General features: G+C 32.5%; 1 protein-coding gene across 1 annotated transcript in view; it reads right to left on the bottom strand.

The window, feature by feature from the left end:
* The window catches only part of ARFGEF1 (ADP ribosylation factor guanine nucleotide exchange factor 1), a 147,325-nt gene that overhangs the window by 64,142 nt on the left and 56,296 nt on the right, over nucleotides 1–26,887 (bottom strand). The window contains exons 7-17 of the mRNA XM_031946292.1: nucleotides 25,538–25,648; nucleotides 23,022–23,197; nucleotides 21,926–22,059; nucleotides 13,686–13,920; nucleotides 8,281–8,380; nucleotides 8,057–8,196; nucleotides 7,826–7,934; nucleotides 5,445–5,646; nucleotides 1,889–2,000; nucleotides 1,310–1,515; nucleotides 1,142–1,226 (exon numbers count right to left, since the gene is read on the bottom strand). Coding sequence (XP_031802152.1) covers nucleotides 1,142–1,226; nucleotides 1,310–1,515; nucleotides 1,889–2,000; nucleotides 5,445–5,646; nucleotides 7,826–7,934; nucleotides 8,057–8,196; nucleotides 8,281–8,380; nucleotides 13,686–13,920; nucleotides 21,926–22,059; nucleotides 23,022–23,197; nucleotides 25,538–25,648 — 1,610 coding nt within the window. The remainder of the gene's footprint in view (nucleotides 1–1,141; nucleotides 1,227–1,309; nucleotides 1,516–1,888; nucleotides 2,001–5,444; nucleotides 5,647–7,825; nucleotides 7,935–8,056; nucleotides 8,197–8,280; nucleotides 8,381–13,685; nucleotides 13,921–21,925; nucleotides 22,060–23,021; nucleotides 23,198–25,537; nucleotides 25,649–26,887) is intronic.

The following is a 26,887-nucleotide window of genomic DNA, read 5'->3' as shown; positions in this document are numbered from 1 at the left end:
CTGTTTCCTAATCAAGTAGTATTCCTAGGGGAGAAATCTTACAAATATAAAAAGTATGAGAAATTCTTGAGTTATGCCCTGTTATGTTTGACCCAGGACTACAATGGAAAGAAATGCTACCAATTATATATCTATAGAAAAATCTTATATCAGATTTCTATTATCTTCACTCAAAGAAGAAACCATATATAGAGTGAAGAATATAAAGGAGTATTTAAATAAGTCTCAGTACTTCAGGTTCATCAGAGAAATCAACATAGAAGCATTAAAAAAATTGCTACGTAGTGTTTCACATACTAGCTTAGCTTAAGGATAAAAATTAAGACTATTCTAAGAAAAAAGTTCTAAAGAAATTCTTAAAAAGATAGAATTAATGCAGAAGCTGTCATTCAAAGATTTCATTGCATAATAGAAACAAACCCCTAAGATTATAAAATATATATTTAAAGTAAAAGGTTAAAAAAGGAATAAAATAAAAAACTAAAACCATTAAGTTTTTTCTTTTCATCAACAAGCGCCACTTGAAAATAGAATATATTATGGCTAAACCATTATCACTGTACTATCATCATTATCATGATCAGTATCAGAGAAAATAAGTCATAGAATCACAAAGCAGCAAAACTATCTTAAATTTCTTAGCATTTACTATTTTTTAATGTAAAAATATTTTTATATGTTATGGCAAGTGAGTGGCAGAAATGCAAAAACAATCTCAAATGCCTTCATCTGCAATATTCAACTTAGAATAAATCTCAATTTTTACTTTTTACAAACTATTTTTGAGTCAATCACAAGTGCTTAAATTCACTACAGACTTTTTTGGATGTGAAAGACTAAAGAGAACAATCAGAAGTGCAATAAGGAAAATCATTTAAAAAACAAATTGGTTCAGCAGTTTGGACGAAAATGTAAACATTAAGAAAGATAGCCATAAATGTTAAGTACTTATGGGTAAATTCTAGTTCTTATCCTCTGAACCAAAGAAAAACTGGAATAGAACAGATCAGAACAAGAATTAAACAGAGTAGTGATTTAAGCAGCTAATTTAAATAAGTCAAAATTTCATAGGATTACATTCAAAACTCCTTCTTTTATTCTAAAATAATTACTGGAAAACTAACTTAGAAAAACAATATACCTGTGGGCTATGAAGATCTGTTGTCAACATGATAATTGAGTAAGCCAAAACATAGGCAGTATCTGCACTAGCAAAAAGGGTTTGTCTGAAAAATAATGAAGAACCACATTACAAATTTTAGTTGATTTTATAATTTTATGTAATCATAAATCATCTCATCTTACTTACCCTTGGTTACATTCTAAGTATCTTGCAGCAAACTTTTCCATTAGCCGATCAATTTTCTGAGCCTCTCCTGGAAGACGAAATCCCTCCAAAAACATGCGGAGGGCTGAAACAAAGTCCTTTCCTGAAAAGTCATGTTGGTCCACATATGCATACATAACTTCTTTGTTAAATTTATCATTATCTCCCAGGAATTCACCCACCTGAGTCTAGAATAATAAACAAAAATACAAGTTGCCATACTAAAAATGTGACATCTGCAAGTCATTTATAAAGTTTATATGCATATTTATGATAAAAGATACACAAGTCTCTAACTATTACAGTCAAGCATGAAAACAACTGCTAATCATATTTGCCTTCCCATCCCTCCAAAACAAGTTAACTGAAAATTCCAAAATATCAAGGGAAATATTTTCAGGTTCAAGATCAAAATGATTAACTATATTTGGGTTATTTTTGGATTAAATATATTTAACTGCAAAGGCTGGCATTTTAAAGCAGATATAACATACTAAGTAAAATTAATTTAAAACAAAGCTTCCTAAAACAAGTCAGAATGAAGTAAAAAGTTGTTCTTACTGAATCTAATCGTTCCTCTTGATGTAAAAATTGGGCAATATCTTCAGGTGAAGTACCAAGCATCCCTTGCTCCTGCAGATATTGTATTCCTCTCTTTGGTTTCTTATTAAATCTGGATGATAGTAATAGTAATATGAACATAAAAAACAGAACACTTTATGTATACTGTGAAAAAATCTTACATTATAATAAATTACCTTTCTAAAGGAACCAAAGCAACATAGAAACTACGTCACAATATCCAATAGTAATCATGTAAAAAAATATTTTATCATACCCCGTCACTTTTATTCTTTTTGTGATAAGTAGCCTCAAAATATTACACCAAAACCACAAGCAGCATCTATACACAATCATTACAATTAATAAGGAAAATGTGCTGAAGAGTTTTTCTCTATGTGCTATATAGACTACTTTCTGATCTGTATCAATAGGGAAACAATGTTGTTTGCCAGTACCCTTAATTTTCATTATCTGAAGTATGAAGATTTACAATTTACAATAGTGCTTTTAGAATAAAGTTTCCCTTGCCATTTAATTAATCTACACTACATTAATTTCACATAGCTACTGTCCTTTGTTAACAGTTTTTGGCTTATAAAGAAATGCATTGAATTTATAGAAAGTATTTTATCAACACATCATTGTAGATTACTGTTACTGAGTTATTTCTGTCATGTCTGACTTTTCATGACCCCATTTCTTGGCAAAAATACAGGAGTGGTTTGCCCTTTCCATTTTCAGTTCATTTTAAAGAAGATGAAGGAACTGGGGTCAGAGGTTTAAATGACTGACCCAAGGTCATACACAGCTGGATTTGAACTCAGGTCTTCTTGATTAAAGACCTAGCATTCTATTTGCTGTTATACTGCTATCCTATTATAAGTTGTCAAATTTGTTTCTTCAAAAAAGTGTAAAAGATTTTGCATTTTTATTTTACAAGATCAAATTTACAAACTTTTCTTTACAAAATTATTTTCTTAATACTAGCGAATAAAAAAAAGAAAAAAAAGCAAATTTATATAAAAAATAATTCCATGCCCCAATTGATAAACGATCAGAAGATGTGATCTGTGCCCACAGGAATTCATGCATATCCTTTGACCTAACAACACCAATATTAGGAATGAAAACTAAGAGATTTAAAAAAAAAAGGAAAATTATCTATATGTACAAAAATATTCATAGCAGTTCTTTTCTCAAAGTTAAACAAAATTGGAAATTGAGGGATGCCCATCAATTAGGGAATGGCTCAATAAAGTGTGCTATGTGTTTGTGATGCAATACTGTTGTTCTATGGGAAATAATGAGCAAGATGTTTTCAGGAAAAAATCCTGAAAAGTCCTCCATACACTCAAGCAAAGGGAAATGTATTGTAATACAAGTAATAGCAATGTAACTATAAATTGCTTTGCTATTCTCAGCAGTACAATGATTCATAACTACTCTGAAGAACTTACAATGAGAAATACTATCCAAACCCAGAGAAGGAATTGATTTTGTCTGAATACAGATTGAAGCATTCTCTCTTTCTTTCTCAATCTCTCTTAAAAAACAAAACAAAACAAAACAAAAACACTTTAATTTTCTTGAGGATTTTTATTTTCATATAAAGTAGGAAATCTGTTTTCTTTCACAACATGACTTCTATGGAAATGTTTTGCAAAACTTCACCTGAAGTTTCTTAATGGAGGGGAAGTGAAAGAGAGAATCTAGAACTCAAAAACTTTAAAAATAAATGTAAAAAAATGTTTTAAATGCAACTGAGAAAATATTTTTAAAAATAAATCAAAACATAAAAAATGCTGAATCATTAAAAAGAAACCAGGGATTAGAATAAAAGGTGGCATACATTATAATTTTAGAGGCATAATGCCAGGGATTTGTTATTATTATCATTTAAATTGTTTTTTTACATTTCCCCAATTACAAGTGAAAACAATTTTTAACATTTGATATATTTTTTTAAGTTTTGAGTTTCAAATTTTATAAAAATTTGCTTGATTACTTTTTGCTATAGGCTTGCAATCATGTAAAATGTTTCCATATTAGTAATTTTCTATGCCAAGGATTTTAAAATAGTTTAGTTTAGCCTCCAGAATATATTCCCTTCCCATCTTCTTCCTTCACCACCTAAACCACAAACACACCTGGCTATCGTCAGCTAATAAAAGTTTTTTAATAGACAATATCTTACTTGAAGTTGTTGAATTTTAACAGGGTTTTCTAAACTATAAAGACTGAAATGAAGTAAGAAATAGCATTCTTATTTTTGCATTTTCTCTAGAACTTAGAACTCTATAGAAAACAGGGGAAACAATTGTTTCTTAAATCTGCCAGTTTGAATTCTGTGACTTTTCTACAAGAATAGGATTAGGCGCTCAGTGTACTTTAGCTATGCTATCTCTCACACTAACTAGTAGATGAAAAAAAAAATCCTAGAATAATTTTCTTAAATTATTCTATCAACCCATGAAAAATGGTATTTAAAATTCTATAAAGAAAAAGTGTACTTTTACAGTATGAACATAATTTATATGAAACTATACCCAGAAGATATGTTTTTTGGGCTTATCCTACCTTTATAAAAACAAAAAGCAACAAAAATGAAATGTCCCATCCTCCAAAAGAGATTGTAAATTCTACCCAGAAAAGAGCTGAAAATATCTATATTAAATAAAAAATGTGAGTTGTTTTTAGACCTGTGATCAAAATGAATAAGATTTTGTTTTTTCTAAGTTTGGTTTTAAAATAATGTACTGTGAAGTAAAGAACGGCACTTGGTAAACAAAGTGTGTGACTGGGACAAGTAGAGATGCATGATAGATAGCTCTTGAAAAATGGCATAAGGCAGAAAAAAGGGGTGGAAAATCTGAAAAATTCAGGTATGTATAAACAGATGCAAAGCAACTTGGTGAGCTCTAAATCACAGAATAGAGACTGCAACAACATAGGCAAGTTTGAAGAGATGACAGAAAAGACTAGATTATTTTGGGGTAAAGTCAGGTATACATACCAGCTTAGCTGAAGTAGGAGCTGGTCATAAGATCAATGTATTAACATTTTTTTTAAAACTAGGAATCAAAAAGGTACACTTATGATCCAAATAGGGAGGAATCTTAAGGCCTATTTTTGGAAAGTAAGCAACAGGTAACATCTGGAAAGTACTCTTACATGCTTTAAAAGTGAACCCCCTTCACCTGCATTCATGGTAATATATTTCAATATTTAGTTACATGAATTAAACTAATTGAAAAATGGGAAAATTTACTAATGATAATCATAGAGTATATACAGTGTGTATTCCATAACTCATTCAAATATATACATTGAAATTATTTATGTTGGAATGTTAGAGAAGATACAAGAAATGAGGTACTACTGTAATAGCTAGAGAAATAGCCAAGATCCAGGTGACTACTATTCATGAGGTGTTTAAGAAGAGAGAAAGTAAAGATCATTCAACACATTCAGAATTTACAACCCCTCCAACAGAAGTATTGTGGTCTGTCCTTCCCAAAAACAATCATGTTGTCACTTTAAATTTGACACTTACAAATCTATCCCCTGTTCTATGATTTCTTTCTGTTGCTTTAGGACTTCAAATTGTTCTGGATTGTCAGTGCCAGACATCTGTGTACTGTAGCTGCCAATTCCTGAGGATGCTGTAGAATCCAGAGAATTTAAGCTTCCATATCTGTTAATTGTCTCAGAGTGTTTGGTTTCATTTGTCTCTTGCTCTGTGGGTTTTTCCTGACCTACAAAAATGAATAGCAAAACTGAAAAAATTCTGATAAAAATATGCTATGAAAAACTTTGAACTATGTTACTATTTTTCCAAAATCCTAATCACATGAGTCGCAAGATGTTAAAGCTAAAAGGGCCCATTTACAGTTAACATCCCACAAGTGAAGTGAAGTGACTGACTTGAGGACACAGCTTGTTAACCAAGATGATCTGCTTGTTACAACATTTGTATATCACTTTCATAATTCCTATATTTCGAGTAATTAAAGTTTTATGAAAAGCCGTTCCAAGGAAGAAATTACAAATATGACCCATTAGAGAACATATGAAATATAATACAAAAATTTAAAAAATTTAAGACAAATTGTTATTTTATAAAAGCATTATTTGCTTTACAAAACTTTTTCACAAGAATTACTTAAAATAGCAAACTTTCCTACCTACCTCAAAGGAATCATATGTTAAGACATGTGCAATTTACACAAGCAAAATCTGAAACATGTTAATGCTCAATGGATCAACGCAGAAAATTCTTCTGCCTTCTACTTTGTGCTGATGAGTTTAGTGACTGTGACCGACATGGGAAGAAAACGCTCTTTGAACAAGTGGATGTGGATGTGAACTGAAATACTCATATTCTTTTGACTCTCAACTTCTAATGACTGCCTTAAACCTAGTTAATATTATTACCACTATAGTTATTTGGGGTGGGGAAAAGAGGAGAAGAGACTCATAGATATGCAGAATTTTTGGAAAGGACTACAGAGATTATATAGTCAATGTCTGTAAGTTTGAATCTCCTTATATTAATTTTCCATGTTTGCCTAGCCTAAAACTGAACACCTGGCAATACCATTATACCATTATATTTGGAAACAACTCTCATTACTTGGAAGTTCCTCCACCTATTGAGCTGAAATCTGTCTACTTATAATTTCTACCCATTTTTCCAAATCATGTCCCCAGATAACTAATCGAAATAAATCTAATTCCTCTTCTATATGATATCTGATCACTAATGTCTTTGCAAGTCTTCTCTTTTCCAGGCTAGATATCTCCTTAGTTCCTTCAACTGACAGAAATCATCCTGCTCACTATCTCCTACACCAGAGCCTTTTAAACTTTTTCCTCTAATAATCCCTTTTTGTCCGGGACATTTTTACATTACCCCAGATATTCAGGTATATAAAATAAATATATAAATCAAACATTTACTAATAAAAAAATCAAGGGGAAGCTATGTGGCACAGTAGAGTACCAGTCCTGAAGTAAGGAGGACCTGAGTTCAAATTTGACCTCAGACACTTAACACTTCCTAGCTGTGGGACCCTGGGCAAGTCACTTAACCCCAATTGTCTTAGCAAAAAACGAATAATAAATCATAATTTCTTGACACCCACATTCAGATATGAAACCTCCTATGGAGTCAAGACCCACAGTTTAAGAAGCTAGGTTCTACACAAATTCCAGATTGTCAACATCCCTCTAAGTCTGGCACTCAAAAAATGTACAGTATTTCTAAAGTGATCTGACCAAGATAAAGCATAATGAGTAATAACTGTCATATTCTAAGTCTAAACAATACGCTTCTTTTGGAGTGGTCTAAGATTAAATTACCTTTCTGGTTGCCACATGGCATTGTAAACAAATACAATTCACATTTTTATGTATTGTGATTTCTTAAAGAGAGATATATCTTTTTCCCAAAAAAAGTTTCCATAAATCTTTTACCTTACAATTTTTGCTTATGTCATAACATTCACATAATATTACACAAGCCAATGATTGTAGAGTTTTTGATCTAAATAAAGCTAATTGGTTCACCCAAAGGAACAAATTACCAATATTTTAGGTTATTAAAACTACTTAAAATGTTCAAGGTACTGCAATGTTTCTCCTAAACTACTAAAAATATCTCCATATTATCAAGGTAATCAAAGTATGAATCTAAGGGCGATTTACAACAAATGTTTAGATAATTAGTTAAAAGACATGTAATTTTTTAGTAAATTACTGTGATTTTAGTAAATTACTTTGTGTGATCAGTCACACAAAGAAGTAATTTGAGGAAGTGTTTTTCTTAACAAGGTGAAAGACATAGTTCCATTGAAGTAAATTACTGGCAATTCCAACTATCCAGAAAATATTACTCAAAATATAAAAACCTAATTACTTAAAATGTCAGCTTACCAAGTGTTGTCTGAGAATTTGGATTCACGTACTGATCTTTACTCCATTCAACCATACACTTCAAAATAGACACCAAACATTCTAAACCCTTTTTCCTCAAGCTTAATTCCTATTTAAAAAAATATCAAGCAAAAAAAATTCTCTTTAAAAAAAAGGAATTTTAAAAAATGAAAAGATAGACATTATTTGTTTGATATAGTTAAAATTTGTAAATATTTTCAAAGTTCCTACCTGAACATTACTCATACCAAGTTCTTGACTGCCCCGTCCTTGGGCTATTTTTGATAAATCATTAACTAGTCTTTCAAATATATTTGCTGCATTTAAATCACAGTCATAGTTTACATAAATGTCCACCACACTCTGAGCATCTGTAAAAGCATAACAGTGTTAATTAAAAAAAAATTCTCAAACATATTAACTTATTGGTAACATTTAAGAATTCTTTTTAATACCTGCACAAATCCTTGTTAATGTCTGTATAACCATCCATTTGTGATCAAATGAGCTGGTAGAGGTTTCCAATATATATAAGAAAATCTCTTTAAAAAATACCTAACAAATAATAGAGATAAATATTTAGGATTGCATCACAGTCATTTCCTTGAAAAGGAGTCATTTCTTTAAAACAATATTTTTGCTATTTATATTCTACATTCTAAGCCTAAATAAACAGTAATAGATAAGTACAGTTAACATGTAAGGTAATCTTAGACATACAAAAGAAAACCAGGATTATCACCTGTGATTATTAGGTTTCTATAGTCTCTAAGACACACATCAGCGAAAAAATAAATAAAAAGACAAAAGATCCTTAAAGAAGCATATTCCTTTAAAATAGGGCTAACAAAGTAAGGCCCAAGAAATGAACACAGGTGAAATGATAAAGGAAGATGGGGTGCTAAGAATATATAAAATAAAGTAGCTTTAAAATAGAGATACTTGGAATAATCAATCAGAATGCATTTATTAAGCACCTACCTAGTGCCAAGCACTATGCTAGGTGCTGGGAATATAAAGACAAAAATGAAACAGCTCTGTCCTCAAGAAGCTTACAATCTACTGGAAGAAACAACATGTTCATATATAGGTGAATATAAAGTAATATAAGATGATTTCATATAACACTAGGCAGATGATAGGATCAAGAAAGGTTTTATATTAAGAAGTAGAGCCTGACTTAAGCTTTAAAGAAAGGGAGGGATGCGAAGAAAAAATGGTAAGGAGAAACCAGGAATTCTGGGAGGATATGGATGGATGGACACAGATGGAATGTCGTGTGTGAAAAACATTAAGAAATTCCATTTTGAATGGATTGCAGAGTACATAATGCCAAGTAACATGTAATATGCCTGGAAAGATGATTTGGAGCTAAGTATTGAAAAACTTCAAAAGTCTGTATTTGATCCCATAGACAACAGGAGACCACTGCAAGTTGAGTAAGGGAGCAAAATGAGCTGACTTGGATTTTAGGAATGTCACTTTGGCACCTGTATGGATAATGGACTGAAAAGAAAAGTTATTTGAGGAAGAGAGAACAAAATGAGAGGTTATTATAATAGGGCATGTGAGCAATGATGAAGGTTTGAACTAGAGTAGTAGTCATGTGTGAACACAAAGAGATATCTGTGAGAACCACTAAGAAGATAGAAAAAGACTTGGCAACTAAATGGATAAGTAGGATGAGAGAGTAGTACTGAGGAGTAAAGGATGTCTCTGAAGTTGCAGAAAAATCAAAGATCCCAGAGAGCAATGAAAAGAGAGAATATGCTTAGGAAGGCAGTAGCATATTACCAAAAATATTTTAAGAAGTAACATAATATAAAATACATCAAGAACATGTATAACTAGAAAAAATGGTAAGCTGGTTATAAAGAATGAGTAATGGATAGCAGAACATCACACAAAAATAGATAAACATACACACACACACACACACACACACACACACACACTCTGACAAAGGCTTCTTTCTAGTACATTAGGTAGGGAGTTTATAACACATTTAGAAAGAAGGAATACTTGGGTAAAAATTATACAGCATGAGAAAGATATGAATCCTCCTAACTTCAGGGCTGGTGTTCTATCCACACCATCACCTAGTTACCCTCCCCCCCCCAATGTAAATTATTTTTAAGAGTTACAGAGTACCTATTTTGGAAACCCATCATAAGTACAAGCTTTATGCTAACAAGAATATCATCTTTACATCTACAAAATCTTCAGCAAATGATCACCCTGTTTTTACTCAAGAGTAAAACCTACTGTATCCCAAAGTAGTGTCAGTAAAAGCTTTTGTCTAGGATCATTTGAATATGTGAAAGATCTCTAGTTTGGTCCAAATAAGGAACTGTCTCCATCAAAGCAAATCACAACACATATAGAATTTGAAGTTCTGGAAAATTTGCCTAAAGAACAAAGAAATTAAGTAACTTGTCCAAAATCAAATACTGGATATGAAGCTAGAGTCTTTCTGACTGGTTTATAAACTGCATTGAGGATAAAATGATTCATCTGGAAGATTCTATTGAATAAGGTTTGTCACAGTGCCAGCAATCAGTAAGGAGAAAAAGGGGCTCTTATAGGATCAGACAGAAAGGTCAAATGAATATGTCGACTCCAACATAGCCTTTAATTCAATGAACATAATGCTATGTGTGAGGTCATAAGGATAAAAGATAAACAAAAGGATATGCTCTATTTGCAAATAGCTCACCTTCTAATGTTGTGATATAATACAGAAAAGTAAAATAAAAAATAAACTGAAAGAGAAAAGCACTAACAAGAAGGTGGGAGAGAGCCATGAAAAGATTGAAGAGGTTGGTTGATTGAGGAGATTGAACTTGATTCTGAAAAGAAGCCCCCAATTTTTAAGGGCAGAGAGTATGTTCTAAGTCAGGAAAGTGTATATTCCAACCATGGGATATAGACAGTTTGTGCAAAGGTATACCCACTGCAAATGTAATTTTAAGTTAGGAGGATTGGTCAGAAAGTTTGGCTGAGATGTGGAGTATGTAAATATGAGTATGAATTATGTCTGGAAAGGTAGATGGAAATCAGACTGTGGAAGGTTTTAAAGGCTTTAAAAGAGAATTTTATTTCTGATCCATGAGCAACAGAAAGTCACTGAAAATTTGTGAATAAGGAAAAGACATGTTTAGACCTCAGCTGTGGAAATATTAATCTGGGAGCTGTGTTGAAGATTATAAGAGAGAGAATGGAAGCAGGGAGAACAATAAAGAGACTATTACTAAAATTTAATATGAAAAATGATGAGTACTGGTCATTTGAATAGGGAAAAGGGGAATAATATATTTGAGTATATATTTATATGTATGTACATATGCATACATGATTAAAATCAAAGATTTCTGAAATTCTACAGAGAAATGATCAAATGATCAAATCTCAAAGATCAAATTAAAATAGGCAGTCTGCAATAAAATATAGTTCTCAATTCTAGAAATAATGCTTGGATTTTCAATAACACATTATAAAATATAAAAGAAATGAGTCATACAATCAGTAATTGTTGCAAGTTTTGTTCACCATCTCTTTTTAACATATAGGAAGTCTGCAAACTAACAAAGATAGACACTAGAAACAATTTCTCTGAAAGTTTCCTGTCCAAAAAAAAAAAAAAAAGGTTAAAATATACTGAAGTAATTTTAAATAGAAAGTACTTATTCTATTCTCATATCTATAAGGTACTAAATCCAAATTTACTACAGAATATTTATAATTTTTTTTCCACTACCAAAAATTTCTTGAAAAATATGATCTTAATGCTTACTTAAGTGATCAACTATTAGGTTGTCACTTGATCTGTTCATCAAAAAAAAAAAAAAAAAAAAAAAAAAAAAAAATCCAAACCCCATATAATGAATTAAATGAATTAAAGAGACAACTGAACAACAGAACAAAAAATCATGCATGTATACTGATATTAGATTTTTTAAAAAATTAAATAGAAAACAGGGAGCTTGACTTTGAGACAACATACAAGTACTATACCTTGACACCAGACAGCAGCATAAGAGATAATCCTAAAGCACAGGTGTGACCAAGTCATTCTCCTAGCTGATAAATTCAAGTAGTTCCCTATTACTTCTTCTTAAACTCTTCTTTTTGGTACTGTGAGACCACCACAATTTGGTTCTAACATATCTTACCTTTGGTTATAATTTGCAGTTATAACTTGATGCAGTTCATAGTTTAGCCAAAACAGCCTCCCTTGTTTCTTAAATACAAAACTCCACTCATTATGTCTTTGCAAGACTGTCTCCCATGTCTATAAGGCACACATATCCTCATCTCTGCTTAAGAATATCTAGCTGCTTGCAAAGCTCAGCTCAAGGGCTGTTCCCTACATGAAGTCTTTCCTGAGTTGTTCCCTGCCATTTACTAATGTCTTACCCTCAAATTACATTTACACTGATTTTGTCTGTACCTTATAAATATTTACATATGTGCATATATACATGCTTTCTTGAATGCTAGAATGAAAACTCAGTTAAGTCATGAACTTTAATGTTTTGTAAATGAATTCTAAATGAAGTCTTATCATAAAGCCTGGCCAAAGCATACACTTAAATGTTTGTTGACTGAATAAAAGTGAAGTAAGCTAGAAGAAATTTCTACTAAAGCAATCAAAATTCTCTTTTTAGAAAAATGAGATAGCTCTAACTGTTTTGAAAATGCAAATATAATAATATGATTAATCTATTAAGGACAAATATCAATATACTCTTTTCATATTTGATCTAGTTTGATTTAGATAAATCACTGACCACCACTTCACATTAACTTCCAAGTTGCAACCCTTCTGATGCTCACCTGCACAAACCCTCAGGTCTTTTTGAAGGTAAAGTGCTATATATTTATTGAATATCTTCTGGTTGCAGTAGGAGCTGTGGGCAGAGGAGGGCTGTTTTACACATGCACTTCTGTTCTCCCTCCATCCACCTTGGATGCAGCCAGGACCCTTGTCCTTGACTTACAGTTTGGCTGTATGAAACTGGCTGCAGGCCAAGCTGAATCTTGATACTGCAGGATCCCATTATTATTTATTATAGTTATATATTTCTTATATATTTTAACATGTGTTCCTGATTATTTTTTTTAAATGTGTCCTTGACAAAGTTTCTGTATTATATCCCAACCTCATGTTTTCGTAAGCCTTGTGGTTTTTATGGAGCAATTCTGCATGGCTCAGTGATTTTTAGGAATGCCTATGTAATATTATAGCACAACTGTTTGTTTTTGTGAAAATAAATTAAGAATTGTTACATTAGACATTCTAACAAATCTGAAAATTTTTTTATAAAAGATAAATTTGAAAGATTTTCTGATAGTTGATAACTTCAAATTTAAATGCATCCTTGATATTATTTTTCCATGTATCTTGTATAAAAACTGTGTGTTAAAGTTCGGGAATGGGAAGAGAAGAACAAATGAGTGAGCCTAAACTAGTTTTGCAAACAATTTTTAAAAATACTAGGGCAGAGAGCATAATTAAGATTTTTCTTTCAGGACAAACAAATTTACTATACTATAAAATTTAAAGCTGAAAAATGGTCCTAAGGACGAATCATAATGGCCATTAGACAATTACATGTATGCATACGGATACATATATAGACACATGTGTGAGTATGTATATATATATACACACACACACGCACATATTTATACGTATAAACATATACAAAGTTTCTATCAATTAGTCTATTTTAAAAAAAATTAATGTTGCTAAAAATGAACAGTCTAATGTTATGTGGTTGTTCAAGTAATGCATTCCTGATATACAATATGTTATATGTTACAAATAGAAAGTTTAAGATTTATCTGCAAAGCATACCTCAATCTGCATCTTCAGATGTGTCTTGAAGTTTGACAACAAGGTAAGAAATATAGAAAGAGAAAGCTCAAAAACCTCTGGAACAGATGAAACTCCATTTTTAGAGAGTGCAACACATAGATACTGCTTAATAGCATTAATAAACATCTCATTGGTCCTGAAAACAGGTCCTGCATTCTGTAGAATGGACAGAAGTAACTGCAGTGAAAGGATCTTGGATCGCAATTCATGAGACCTGAAATGTAAAGTAAAATGCACAAATAGGTGACAAAGTTGATCACAATTCTTTTGTAATGCCTGTTAAATTGGAATAGTTTCTTCTATAGATATTTCCCGATTCCACACAGTTATACAAATTTTCAAAATGGAAAAAAAAAACACAAATGTTAAGTGTCATCCTATCTAAAAAGAAAAAGATTTAAAGGACATATCCTATTATATACTATCAAACTTAATTCTGAAAGCACACAATGAAAACACGTTACTGTATGAAAATGTTTTCTGAAGTTGAATGTGACCTACGATACATAGCAGTTGTATGCTTTGCTATGCTATGAAGCCCTCAGGAGATTAAATATTTTAAATTTTTCTTTAAATTAGCAAGCATCTGTTAATCTGCAAGTCACTCTACCAATCTTCCTCCTTAGGTTAAAAAAAATACCCCCAAGCAAAGAATAAATATACTCCAAAATACATCAACATATAAGCTATATAGGACAATAATTTTTGCATCAGCTATATTTGAAACTTAGGTCTCTCTCAAATTCAAATTCTTTATCTCTCTATCAGGACAAGATTTTAAAAAATAATCCAAAAATAAATTTCAATTTGAAATCCAAGTACCAGTATGAGTTCTAATATGCCACAATGGTTTAGACAGGATAACATTAATTTTAAAATAATCTGTAGTTATTTCAAATTTGTCCCTCTTTTCTCAGACCTCCTAATAATAATTATATTTATACTGCACCTATGCACTATGTTAATTGCTTCTACAAATATTATCTCAATAGATTCTCTCACAATAGCCCTGGGAGGTAGGTGCTATTATTATTCCTCTTTTACAATGTCTGAGGTTGGATTTGAACTCAAATTTTCTTGACCCCAGGCTTAGTGTTCTATCTACTGTACTCACTACCTATCTACCTCATAGGTTAACTCCTAGTAATTTTCCCTTTCCTCCTGAACTTGTCAACTCCTACTTTACTGAGAAAAGAGATCATCTGCCATGAGTTCCTTCCTCACACCACCCCGACACCCCACTCCTTTTCTTCACTCTTCCCATTTTCTTTTGGTTTAAGATAATCAGAATAGAGCCATGAGTCTTCTGGTGAATCCATCAACTCATCTGTCCTGTACTCTACTAATCCGGTTATACTGGTTTATTTGCTCTTTTTCATACATGTGGCTCTGGTTTTTTTTAATGGCTATCTCTCATGCCTAGAATAATTACTCCTCACCTCTGCCTGCTGGCTTCTTGTGGCATTCTTCAAGACTTATGCTCCTAAGAGGCCTTTCCTAAGCAAAACTCTGCACTTTGTCAATGCTAGAGTCTTCCTTCTAATATGTCCTTCCATTTACAATGTATGTGTCTCTTCCATGTACACAGTATACTGCTCTCCACTAGAAAATGAGTTCATGGATGGCAGAAGCCATGTTTTTGCCTTTCTTATTATTTCAAAGCTTAGAACAGTGCCTGGGATATAATAATGGCTTAATAAATTCTTACTAATTGAATCCCTAATAAATTTAAAAACAAATAATAAAAGTCTCAGGCCATGAGAATGTAGAACCTATTTTCAAAGTTCTATCTATAATTTCACAAAAACTTTTAAATAATAGAAATTCTCAGTAAAAGGCATTTTTAAAGGTTGATTATGCTATAAAGAATACTAGATAAAAGTTAGAGATATAAATTAGAGTTCAATTTTAAACCCCACAGATTAAGAACAACTTTAGTAAGCTATCCTGCTTTGGAATTCCCAAAATTCATATCTAAAAACTACTATCAGGAAACTCCAAATCTGGTAACAAATAATACATAATATTCAAACCCTCAAAGTATAGATGCTTCACCTGACACAAATCAAAACATCTGGGTTTCTTTAGGATACTGCAATACAGCATTAAAAGTGTAAGAAAGTTGGAAACATTAAAGAAAATTCTGAATGTAATTATAAACTTCATAAAACTATTAATCACAAAGAGTTTTTAACCAGTCATACTTTAGTACCTGGATGTGAATGTCTAACCTGTCCACGTCAGATGGTTTTCGCTCTAAAAGGAGCATTTTAAAAGACAGATTCCATGATTCCTTTAATGTAAAATCACACTAATATTCAAAGAATTTTCACCTTTACTCAATCAGAATCTCTCCAGTTTCCTGTCCCTCTTTCTCTTATTAAGATAACTAATGAGAAGTTTTATATTAAAAAATGCTTTAGATGACAAGTAAAAGTTTTCCATAATCAAAACTAAATAACCATACCTAAAATTATAAAAGGCATTCCAATACTTAACACTAAAATGCACATTTTATATTTGTCATCTGAATATTCTAGCATTTGAAATAATGACCTTTTTTTTAAACTTTCTATATATTTAAACTACTTGAAATATTTGAAAAATTAGTTTTTATATTATGGAAAACTGTGTAAGGAAAAATAATACCTATTCCTATTGTCATTAAAGTATACTATCCTTGTGAATAAATATTTCCCTCTTGAAGTATATACCTACTGTTTCAAAAATGAGATGATTTTTTTTTTTAATCAGAAACTAGAAGTTTCATCCCTGGAAAATGTATTGCCAAGGTTAAGTGAACTTATCTAAAGCATTCAAAATTTTTCCATTTGTTATAGCCAATGGTTCCATGTAAGGAATTGCTGTTTGGTGGAGAATCGGTTTTCTTGGTATTGATTATTAGATCAAAATGTGCACAAATAGCAGAGAGCTAGCTGACCAATACTTTTCTTGCATCTCAGTCTCATTAGTTGCATTAAGTATATAATTATGTGCAAACAATAAATCATGTACCAACTCTCCTTCCACTTTAGTTTTGACTTCTAACCTTTTCAAGTTAAATAATTTACTATCAGTGCCATAGCTGACCTTGATACCCTTCTCATCCTCACTGACAACACTGCTAGAAACAACATGCTAGGAAACATAGGAATAAAGCATATAACCCTGCTTCATTCCAATGGTGACTGGGAAAGCACAAGAGCACTGTCCATTATTCAGAACCCATGCAAATGTGTTGTAATAAAATTGCCATATAATACTGATAGATTTCTTTGGGCAATCAAATTTTGCCATGATTTTTTCACAAGTCCTCATGACTGACACTATCAAAGACCTTGCTCAAATTGATGAACATTATATACAGACTTTTATCCTGCCCCTCAGTTCAAGTTCAATACTCTATCCACTGTGTCACTTAGCTGTTTCAGTTGGACAATGATGAATTCAATATGCCTACAAAGCATATAGATGAAGATGCATGCTGGGAATGATAAGTACTAAAAATTCTTATCAGAGATAAAATGAGGGTATGTAAATTTAGGAATCATCTGCATACAGCTAATCATTGAACCAAGAGGAGCTTATGAGATCACTAAGAGAGAGTAATTTTTAAAAGAGAGCCAAGGACAGAGCTTGGGGAACACTTAGGTATAATGTTCTGGTTAATTTTCTGGAGGTCTTTGGACCAGCCTTTGTTTCAGCTGAGTAATCACCATGAGAATAGCCAGGGATAAAGTCCAAATTCTTTATTATCTCCTTCACAGTCTGTCTCCTTCACCTGGGGCTCAACTAGCTTTCTGGAGGTCCTCCAGAATATGTCTTGGTTTCTGTGGAGGAAGCAAGAGAGGAACTATGACAGTCTCTGTCTTGAAGTCTGTCTCAATCCGGGAGCTTGAGTTCCAGCCTCCAGTCCTCTGTTTCTCCAAGTATATTTCAAAGTCTAAACCAAAGTGCAAGAAGCAGGAGAGCTACCAGGAGCCTGATCAAAGATGGAATGTCTCTCTCCTCCAGTCCTTGTTGGCTCTTATATACTCTATTATAATTACATCATTGTAGGTGTGAATCTTGTAGAACTATATTAAGTATTAAGTACATGTACTGAACTAGAGAACTATTAATCACCATGCTAAACTAAATAATCATTGTATTATCAATTCCACCGAGTTAACACCTTGTAAGAATCCTTGTTTCAAGTACATTTCTCCAGAATTCTGGCCCATTACAGTCGGCCAAGACACAAATAATGACACAGCAAAGGGAACTGGAAAGAATATTATCAGCCAAATAGGAAAAGATGTATGACAGAAAAGATGTTATCACATTAAAAACCAAAGAGATAGCCAAAAAGAAAGGAGGAATTCCCTCTTTTACATCATTTAGATGTTTTCTGCGACCATCTTTCTTTACTCCCATGACATGAAAATAATTTCTATTTCTCCTTGCCTACACAAATTCTTTGCATAAACAATCTCATTCCATCCAACTTTTCTAGCAAGCTGTTGTCTTTATTATATGAATTCTCACTCTTTGTTTACTGGCTGCTTCCCTACTGCCTACAAATATGACGATATGTCCTCCATATACTCAAAGCCCCCTCAATTAATCAATCGATTCCATTTAGCTATCATCCCGTATCTCTTCCTCTTTTTCTTTTGTGGCTAAACTCCTTGGAAAAGTCATCTGAATGCTTTTATTTCCTTTCTTCTCTTCTCACACTTAACTCTTTAAAGTTTGACTTTATGACCCTCATTATTCAACCCAAACTGCTCCTCCAAAGTTAATAATGATTTCTTAATTGCCAAATCTAACAGCCTTCTCTCAATCTTTATCCTTCCTCACCTCTTTCTAGCCTTTAATACTGTCAATCACATTTTTTTTTCCTGGAAACATCAGGTTTTGATGATATTGTTCTCTCCTGATTCTCTTTCTATCTGACTATTCCTTCTCAGTCTCCTTTGCTGGATTTTTATTCATGTTGTCCCAGATCTTCTTTTGTTCTCCTTCTTTATATTACTTCACTTAGTGACCACATCAATGTTTATTTCTACACAGACAACTCTTGAGATCTACTTGTACAGCCCTAATCTCTTTCCTCACTTCCAGTCTTGTATTTCCAATTGCAGTTTTGAGAGTTCAAAACATATATTCCATTGAAATCTTAAATTAAACATTTCCAAAACTCAACTCTTCATATATTCTCCTAAAACTTGTCTTACAAATTTTCCTATTACTGTCAAGGATACCATCGTCTCAATCACCTAGGTTCACAACCTAATTGTCATCCTTGACTCCACTGCAACCACTCTAGTGCAAACCTTTATCACCTCACAAGTGGGCTATTAGAATAACCAGTTGGATGGTATCCCTAACTAAGGTATCTTCTTACTCTAATTCACTCTGTCTGTCCATTTAGTTGCCAAACTGATTTTTTTCCCTAAAATACCCAAATCTGATTCATATCCTCCATTCAACAACAATATTGGCTCTTGCCTCCAGGATCAAATGTAAGATCCTGTTTGTATTTAAAATTCCTTTACAACTTGACTGACTTCTACCTTTCAAATTTTCTTACAATTTGTTCCCCCCTCTCCAAAGATGTTGGAATCTAGTGTATGTTTGATATTCTTCACACTGTCTCCTAACTCTGAGCATTTTCAGTGATTATAATCCATGACTGAAACAGAAGCTCTTTATCTTTATCTTGGTCTCTTAGGAGCCTAACCTTGCTCAAGTCTCACCTAAAATCCCACTATCTACAAAAAACCTTTCCTCATCCTCCTATTCTTACTAATTTTTTTCTTCTGAGATTATCCCAAATTATCCTGTACTTTTTTTTTTTTTTTTTGCATGTTGTCTCCCTCATAAAACAATGAGCTTAGTGGGAACAAGAACTGCTTTTTGCATTTCTCTGTATCCCCAGTATTTAACACAATATCTAGTACATAACAGGCCTTAAATAGATTCTAGCTGATCTACTGGGTATTGTTGTCAAAAAGGGGGGAGGGGTCAAAGAAGGCACATCATTATTGGCAAGTAGGATACTGTTGTTGACTTTGGAGATAATGATTTTCAGTCCAGTTTCAGAGATAAAAATCTGATTGGAAAAGGTTGAGAAGTGAATGGGAAATGAGAATAGAGTGTGGTGAATTTTTTCAAGGAACCTGGCAGTGGAATGGATAAGAGATAAAGGGCAAATGGCTTGAGGGGTTAGAAGAGTCAAACAGACAGCAAGAAGGGAGTCAGTGGCTAGAGAATGATTAAAAATTAAGGAAATAAAATGGTCAAAGGGATTATTTGTACTCCTCAGGGCTTTGGAAAGGAAAAGAAACAAGAGCACAGTTCTCTATTCAAGGACTGCCCTTGGCAAAGAGGATTAGTTCTTTCTTAAGAGGTGGGAGCAAAGAAAGAAAAAATAGGAATGACAAGAAAATCTGAAATGGAAAATGATGGCAGTTAGCCTTAGCTTTCTCTATAATTTATGAAGTAAAGCCCACTGTGATCAGGTAGTGGAGGAGGTAGATGTCCCAGGTGGAACTGGAGAAGATAATGTTTGAAACAGGTGGTATGACAAACCAAGTAGAGAATCTATCAAGGAAGATCAAAATGAATCCATGTAGCAGTGAGGACCAAGATAAGATTACCTAATTTAAATAAATCTGTGATGGGCTTAGTTAGAACAGTTATGTAACTTTCTTTTAATTTTTTAATTTATTCTTTTTATTTTCTCCAGTTACATTAAAAACATTTTTGGGGGGTTATACATGTACATCATATTTTACATATTTCCAAATGGATCACGTTGGGAGAGAAAAATTAAAAGGGAAAAAACACATGAAAAAAAAGATGAAAATAATATTTGTTGATCTACATCCAGTCTCCATAGTTCTCTCTCTGGATATGAATGGTGTTTTCACCCAAAGTTTATTGAGATTTCCTTGGACCACTGAACCACTGAGAAGAACCAAGTTTATCATAATTGATCATCACATAATCCTGCTATTGCTATGTACAGTGTTTTCCTGGTTCTGCTTGCTTCACTCAATATCAACTCATGTAATCTTTCCAGGCCTTTCTAAAATCAGTCTCTTCATTTTTTTTTTTAATAAAACAATATTCTATTACTTTCATATACCGTAACTTACTCAGTCATTCCCCAACCAATGGGCATCTACTCATCTTCCAATTCCTTGCCACCAAAAAAAGGGTTGCCATGAACATTTGTGTATATGTGGGTCCTTTTCCTTCTTTTATGATTTCTTTGGGATACAGATCCAGTAATGGCACTGCTGGATTAAAGGGTATGCACAGTTTGATAACCCTTTGGGCATAGTTCCATATTTTCTCCAGAATATTTAAATCAATTCACAACTTCACCAACAATGCATCATTGTCCCAGTTTTCCCACAAGCCCTCCAACATTTATCATAATTTTTCCCTGTCACCTTAGCCAATTTGAGAGATATGAAGTGATACTCAAAAGAGAGTTATGTGACTTTCTAGCATTATTCAGGAGCAGAAGAGGAAGAGAGATGAATGGGCTTGTAGTTTTTAGAAAAGATTAAGCAGTAAAGAACAAGGGACCAAAAAATTAGTGGGTCATCATTTGGATACCTAGAAAAGACCTCAGAAGTCATTTTCAGTAGAAAAAAAATTGCTAGATGGAATCAGACAACCTGGGTTCAAAACTTGCTCTTTTATTTGCTGCCATTATAACCTTGGGCCAATTACTGATATCTGTAAAATGAGGAGGTTAAACCAACTGTCCTTAAGTCCCTAAATATATGATCTTACAATCTTAAATTGTGATCCAGTCCACTCAGTTTTTACAGGGAAAGAAGAAACTGGGGCCCAGAATATATGAATAACTTGCTCAAGCTAGTTAGATATATATGGTATGGCAAGGTTTCAAAATAAGATGCTCTTCAAATTCAGGTCTCTTCTCAATTATCAGAAGGCTGAGAGCAACAATTGGGTAAATATATCAGTAGCATTTATACTTGAGTTTTCAGAACCTAATCTTAATTTTTTAAAGTTTATTTTCCTTATTCCATCATCCTTAGAAAACAGAAAACCATGTTTGCTGAGGCTTCTTTTTCTTCTAATTAAATTGAGCCCCAGTGAAAACAAAATAAGATCTTGCAGTTTAACTAGTTTAAATAAATTTAAAATGTAGGACAACATCATTATTAAATTAAGAAAATAGCTAGGTGACTTACTTTGGGTCTGGTGGTCCATCTGATAGTGGTTTCATTGACAGTTTACATAATGACCTGAATACTAGAAAGGCATCCTTTTGTAAAATGTGGGAAAACTTAGCACCAGGTGAAGGTCCTGAAGAATTTCCAGATTCCTAAATAAGGTAACATTTCATTAAAAAAACAAAGTACAATATAGACAAGTACAATCTTTTGAAAGCTATTGTGATTTGACTTCATCACCAGTATAAAGAAAATATTGTACTACCAAAATATCCTTAAACATTTCAAGGTTTTTTCCCTACACACTAAATAAATAACTAGATCCACTGACTTCTTTGAGATTCTCTTCTCAGTCTTCAAGTCTTTTCACTTGACTTCATCATTTAACAAACACTACGTAGGTTATCTCATCCATTCCCAGAACTTCTATTGTGTTTCAGTCTGTTTGCATTATTACAATTTTTACCTGCTCTTGGGCAAGTATGAGATTGGCAGCTGGGCATGATCATTTCTTCCTTTATGCATTTATTGCTAATTTTGAGCAGAACTCTTTAAGGAGATAATGTCTTTTTAGAACAAAGGACCAATCACCATTATATAATAAAAATAATCCAGGTCTCCTGGAGGTAGGGAGTTTTAGACTAAGTCACTATGGTCCCTTTTCTAGTCTTATGGGCTTATCTAAGAATCTGTGATGAGGACACTTTCCCCAAAGAGCTCATATTTTATAATTTAGAATACTTGACAGATTAGTTGATAACATATCACAGAAACTGACGGATCAAATTCACATTAAATGGCAAAAACTTTAAATGGATAAATAGTAATAAAAATATGGAAACTATATTAATAAAATGATAAAAAAATCTTTTATTTATATTAAATGGCAAAAATCTCTCAAATTACATTTGTCAGGCTTCATTTAATTTGATTCAACAAACATTTGTTAAATCCCTACTATGTATAAGAGACTATGCTAGGAACTAGAAAAGGAAAAAAAAAGAAGCAGCCCTTGCCTGTGATAAACTTAGAATCTATTAAAGATATTTCTATAGGCATTGTTCAACATTAGAATTATGATTTCAAAAGATCAGGGTGATTCTTCAATTTATACCTGAGTATCATTGGAAGAGACAGACAATCTGTCATCAGGTAAGGATGGTGTATATGCAACAGAAATTGGAGTCCCTGGAATCCCATTTGCTTGGATATTTTCACTATCACTACCATCCTCTAAAGTTCCAGTGGTGCCATCTGCACTTGTATTTTCAGCAGTCCCTTCTCCCATATCTAAGAAGTCAAAATGAACAAAAATGTATAAAATACACTGAACCTGAAAACTATTTAAAGAGCAGAATTTTTCAAAGTAGCACATTCTTTAAGAAATGGTAGGAAAACAGTATTAAATAAATGACAGTTGCTGTCCAAAAGGTTCTGAAAGATTTTGATGTGATTTTCAGGTAAAAAATTGGCAAAAAAGATTATCTTTTAACTACTATTTTAACTAGTTCTAAAAATTAGTATCACTTTACAGACAAATGGTCTTAGAAAGTTAACCAGGATCTATCATGGAAATACAACCTTTTAATTTGTGATCTATTATAATTAAGGTACAAATAGGTTCATTTTGAGAAACATAAATATCAAGAGAAATAAATAATTTCAGGAAGAGCAAAAATAATTCACACATTTTGTTAAGTGGCTTTATTAAAAACTTCATTTTGATAACTGAAAGTAATTATAATATCAGGTAAGTTAGCAAATGAATTTTTTGAACAGTCCTTTACTTAGAAATGATTCAGAGAGAGGTATTAGCAGGGAACTCTTTAACCCTAACTAATCCCAAACAAGCATTATTCTCCACAGCAAAAGGATAAGTTCCTTTTCAAATGTAAATCAAAGAAATATCAGGACTACGTTAATTCCCAACTCTGAAAATTGAAGGGGTCAGTCAGTGCAATATTGGCTCCTAATAAAGAGGTAGGCAAAAGTGTTCTTATAATTTAGAGTAGGAACTCTGAAGGTACAGTTTCAAAGAAATAGTATTATAAACAAACAGTGGTTAAAGGAAGCCTAATATTGAGCCTTATTTTTCATGAATACTACTCACTCAATAAAGTTAATCTGATAGGTATCCTAAAATTAAATACAGTTGTATGTACTGGTCTATGAATTAAATAACCATTCAAAATATTATTTTCATTGAACTATGTAGAACACAGTGACATATGCCTATAATCTCTGCTAATGTAGAAGATGAGTCTAATGCGCTGTCCAACATCAGGAATTCTGTGCTAAAGTAGGGCTAACACCATTTTTTTTTTTTTAAACTATCTGGAAACAATACAGTGAATCACCACACAAACCAGCCTTGGTCAAAAACCAAAAAAGTTAAAGACTGATGTAATGAGCAGTGAGACTGGGCCCATGAGTGGTCAAAGGTAACATTTTCAGTCTGGGTAAGACAATCTCCAAAGGGATTGTATCCAAAGATCCAGTCTCCAAAAAAAAAAAAAAAAAAAAAAAAAAAAAAAAAAAAGGGGGTGGGGGAGGGGTGGGGGAATTGAGAGTCTCAAATAGTCATCTTAAAGGTACATCTGTACCTGTGCATCAACTACATGAACTAAAAGGTACTATGGACTAGGTGTCAAGATGACCTGGGTTCAAATCCCACCTTTGATACTTAACAGCTATAAGATCGTGGGCAAATCACTTAACCTCTCTGAGCCTCAGTTTCCTCATTTGTACAATGGGGAAACAACAGCACCTATCTGGGTACTGGTATGTTCAACTGAAATATTATTAAATGAAGTATCATTAAAGGTGTTTGGCAAATCTTAAAGTACTACAGAAATGCCAGTTATCATTACTACTATATTTTGGTCCTTGATGATAATTAACAAAAGCAAAATAAACCAAGTTCACGTCTGCTAAGATGAACATCTTATACGAATGATCCTAATTAATTATGTGATTGCCAGGAATGTTTCTAGTAATCTTTAACAAATACAGTAAAATTATTAAAACCAAAAAAATAATTCACTCAATTTCAAAAGTTATTGTTCATGCTTTTTAGAACATCTAAGAAGAGAAAGTGTCAACTTAAAAAAATTATATCACAAATTGAAAATGGTCAAGAATCATGGCCTTATATAAATTATTAACATGTAAGAATCACCGAATGGGTGTTGCCTTGGACAAACTGAGAGCTGGGAAACACCTTTGCTTAACAAGGCCAAGGTCTCCCACTGCATCTGGGGCCATCTCCAGGCGTTCTGACCTATGTTGTGTCACTGGACTCAGATGACTCTGGAGGAGAGAGTGAGACTGATGACTCTGCACAGCTCTGCCTCACTTAAATCCAATTCACTTGCAAGTCAAGACATCACCCTCCTGGTGTCATTGGTCCTCTTCAAGAATGAAGGACAAACAACAACAACATGTAAGAGGAGAAAAGGATGGGATATTCAAAGTGTAATTCATTTCTCCTTGATGGATCAATGATTATCACCAGAACATAAAATTAGAATATTTTAATTTTTACATTATTATAATTACAAAAATACTTCTTTCTAATCAAATGAAGTTCCACACATAAACTTACATATAAGCTAGTTTAAAGTACAATACCTCCAACAACTATGTTCACCATTTCTTGTACAATACTCTGCACAATATCTTGCGCCTTATCTTCATAGTCATTGTTTTCTCCATCATATAATCCATCACTTTTAGATAACGCTTTAAAATAAAGAAATTCAAAAGATATTACTTGAATATTAGAATTTGACTTTCAGAGTTGTGTCATATAACAGAAAGCATTTTTTATATAGTAGCAATACTTTTTTTAAGAGATACAATTTAAAGTAGCAAAGTAGCAAAGTAGTAAAGTAGCAAAAATAAATTGGCACATACAAAAAAAGATGTAGCAAGATGTAACAAAGGAAAGAACACTAACTTCAAATGATAATTTTAAATTAAAATTATGGACTTCAAAATCTTAAAAAACTTTTTTTCCCCTGTTTAATTCTGTTACAGCAAGGCCCAATACCTAAAACAGAGTGAAGTTGTTTGATAAATACTTGCTGAAAAAGTTAAGTGAATTAATTTATATCCATCACTGTAGGGAATTTTCCCCAAACTAAATAATAATTTAATTTTATCCTTGTAAGAATCAAAACATTTTAAAAAATAATTGGGATGTGACTTGGTAAAATGAATTACACTTTTCTTTAGAATATAGAGGGCAATTTTTAACTTTTTCTGGACGACAGGCTGGTTATTTACAACAATGTTCTACTGGGCTGAAATATGCCCTCAAGGGCTTTTGAGGTGTATTTTATTATTAGTTCTTAATACTAAATGAGTTTAATATTTAGTCACTCTCCTTCGCCTTATGTCAGCTTCCCTCATGTATCAGCTATAATTACTCCATATGCAAATTCCAACAGTCCTTTTTTCTCCTCTATCATACCTTATTGTTTAATTTACCTAATTACTGCCCACAGAAACCAAGAATGAAATGATGCTAGTCAGAGAAAAGCGGGTAACTAAAATTTAAAAACCTTATTCTACACCCAATTCCAAATTAATAAGCCTTAGGAGAGCAGATTTTTCACTTAGTTTCTTCATCATTTGAGGTCTTTTTTTCCTGCTAGCAGGTCTGATAAATGAGAAATTAACATAATTTTACAGAAAAAATCATTGGTTACAATATGGCTAAAAAAAAATTATGGTCAACTATTGATAAGAATGAAATATTCGCTCTGCAGACTAAAATAGAAAATATTAACTTTCAAATCCTAACTGACATCATCTTCTCTAAATATTGTAGGGATTAAATGAAATTTTTTTAGGTCTTGGAAGTAAACAACTTTAAAGTCATTAATTATCTATATCCCCAAGGTAGTTATGTCTTCTATCACTCTGTATCCCATACTGCCCCTTGCACGTAGGAAGGGTACAATAAATATTTCCTCA

The sequence above is a fragment of the Sarcophilus harrisii genome, chromosome 1 (genome assembly GCF_902635505.1).
Source record: "Sarcophilus harrisii chromosome 1, mSarHar1.11, whole genome shotgun sequence".
Taxonomy (NCBI): domain Eukaryota; kingdom Metazoa; phylum Chordata; class Mammalia; order Dasyuromorphia; family Dasyuridae; genus Sarcophilus; species Sarcophilus harrisii.
Note: the sequence above shows the minus strand (reverse complement) of the source record. Positions and strands in the feature narration are given on the sequence as shown.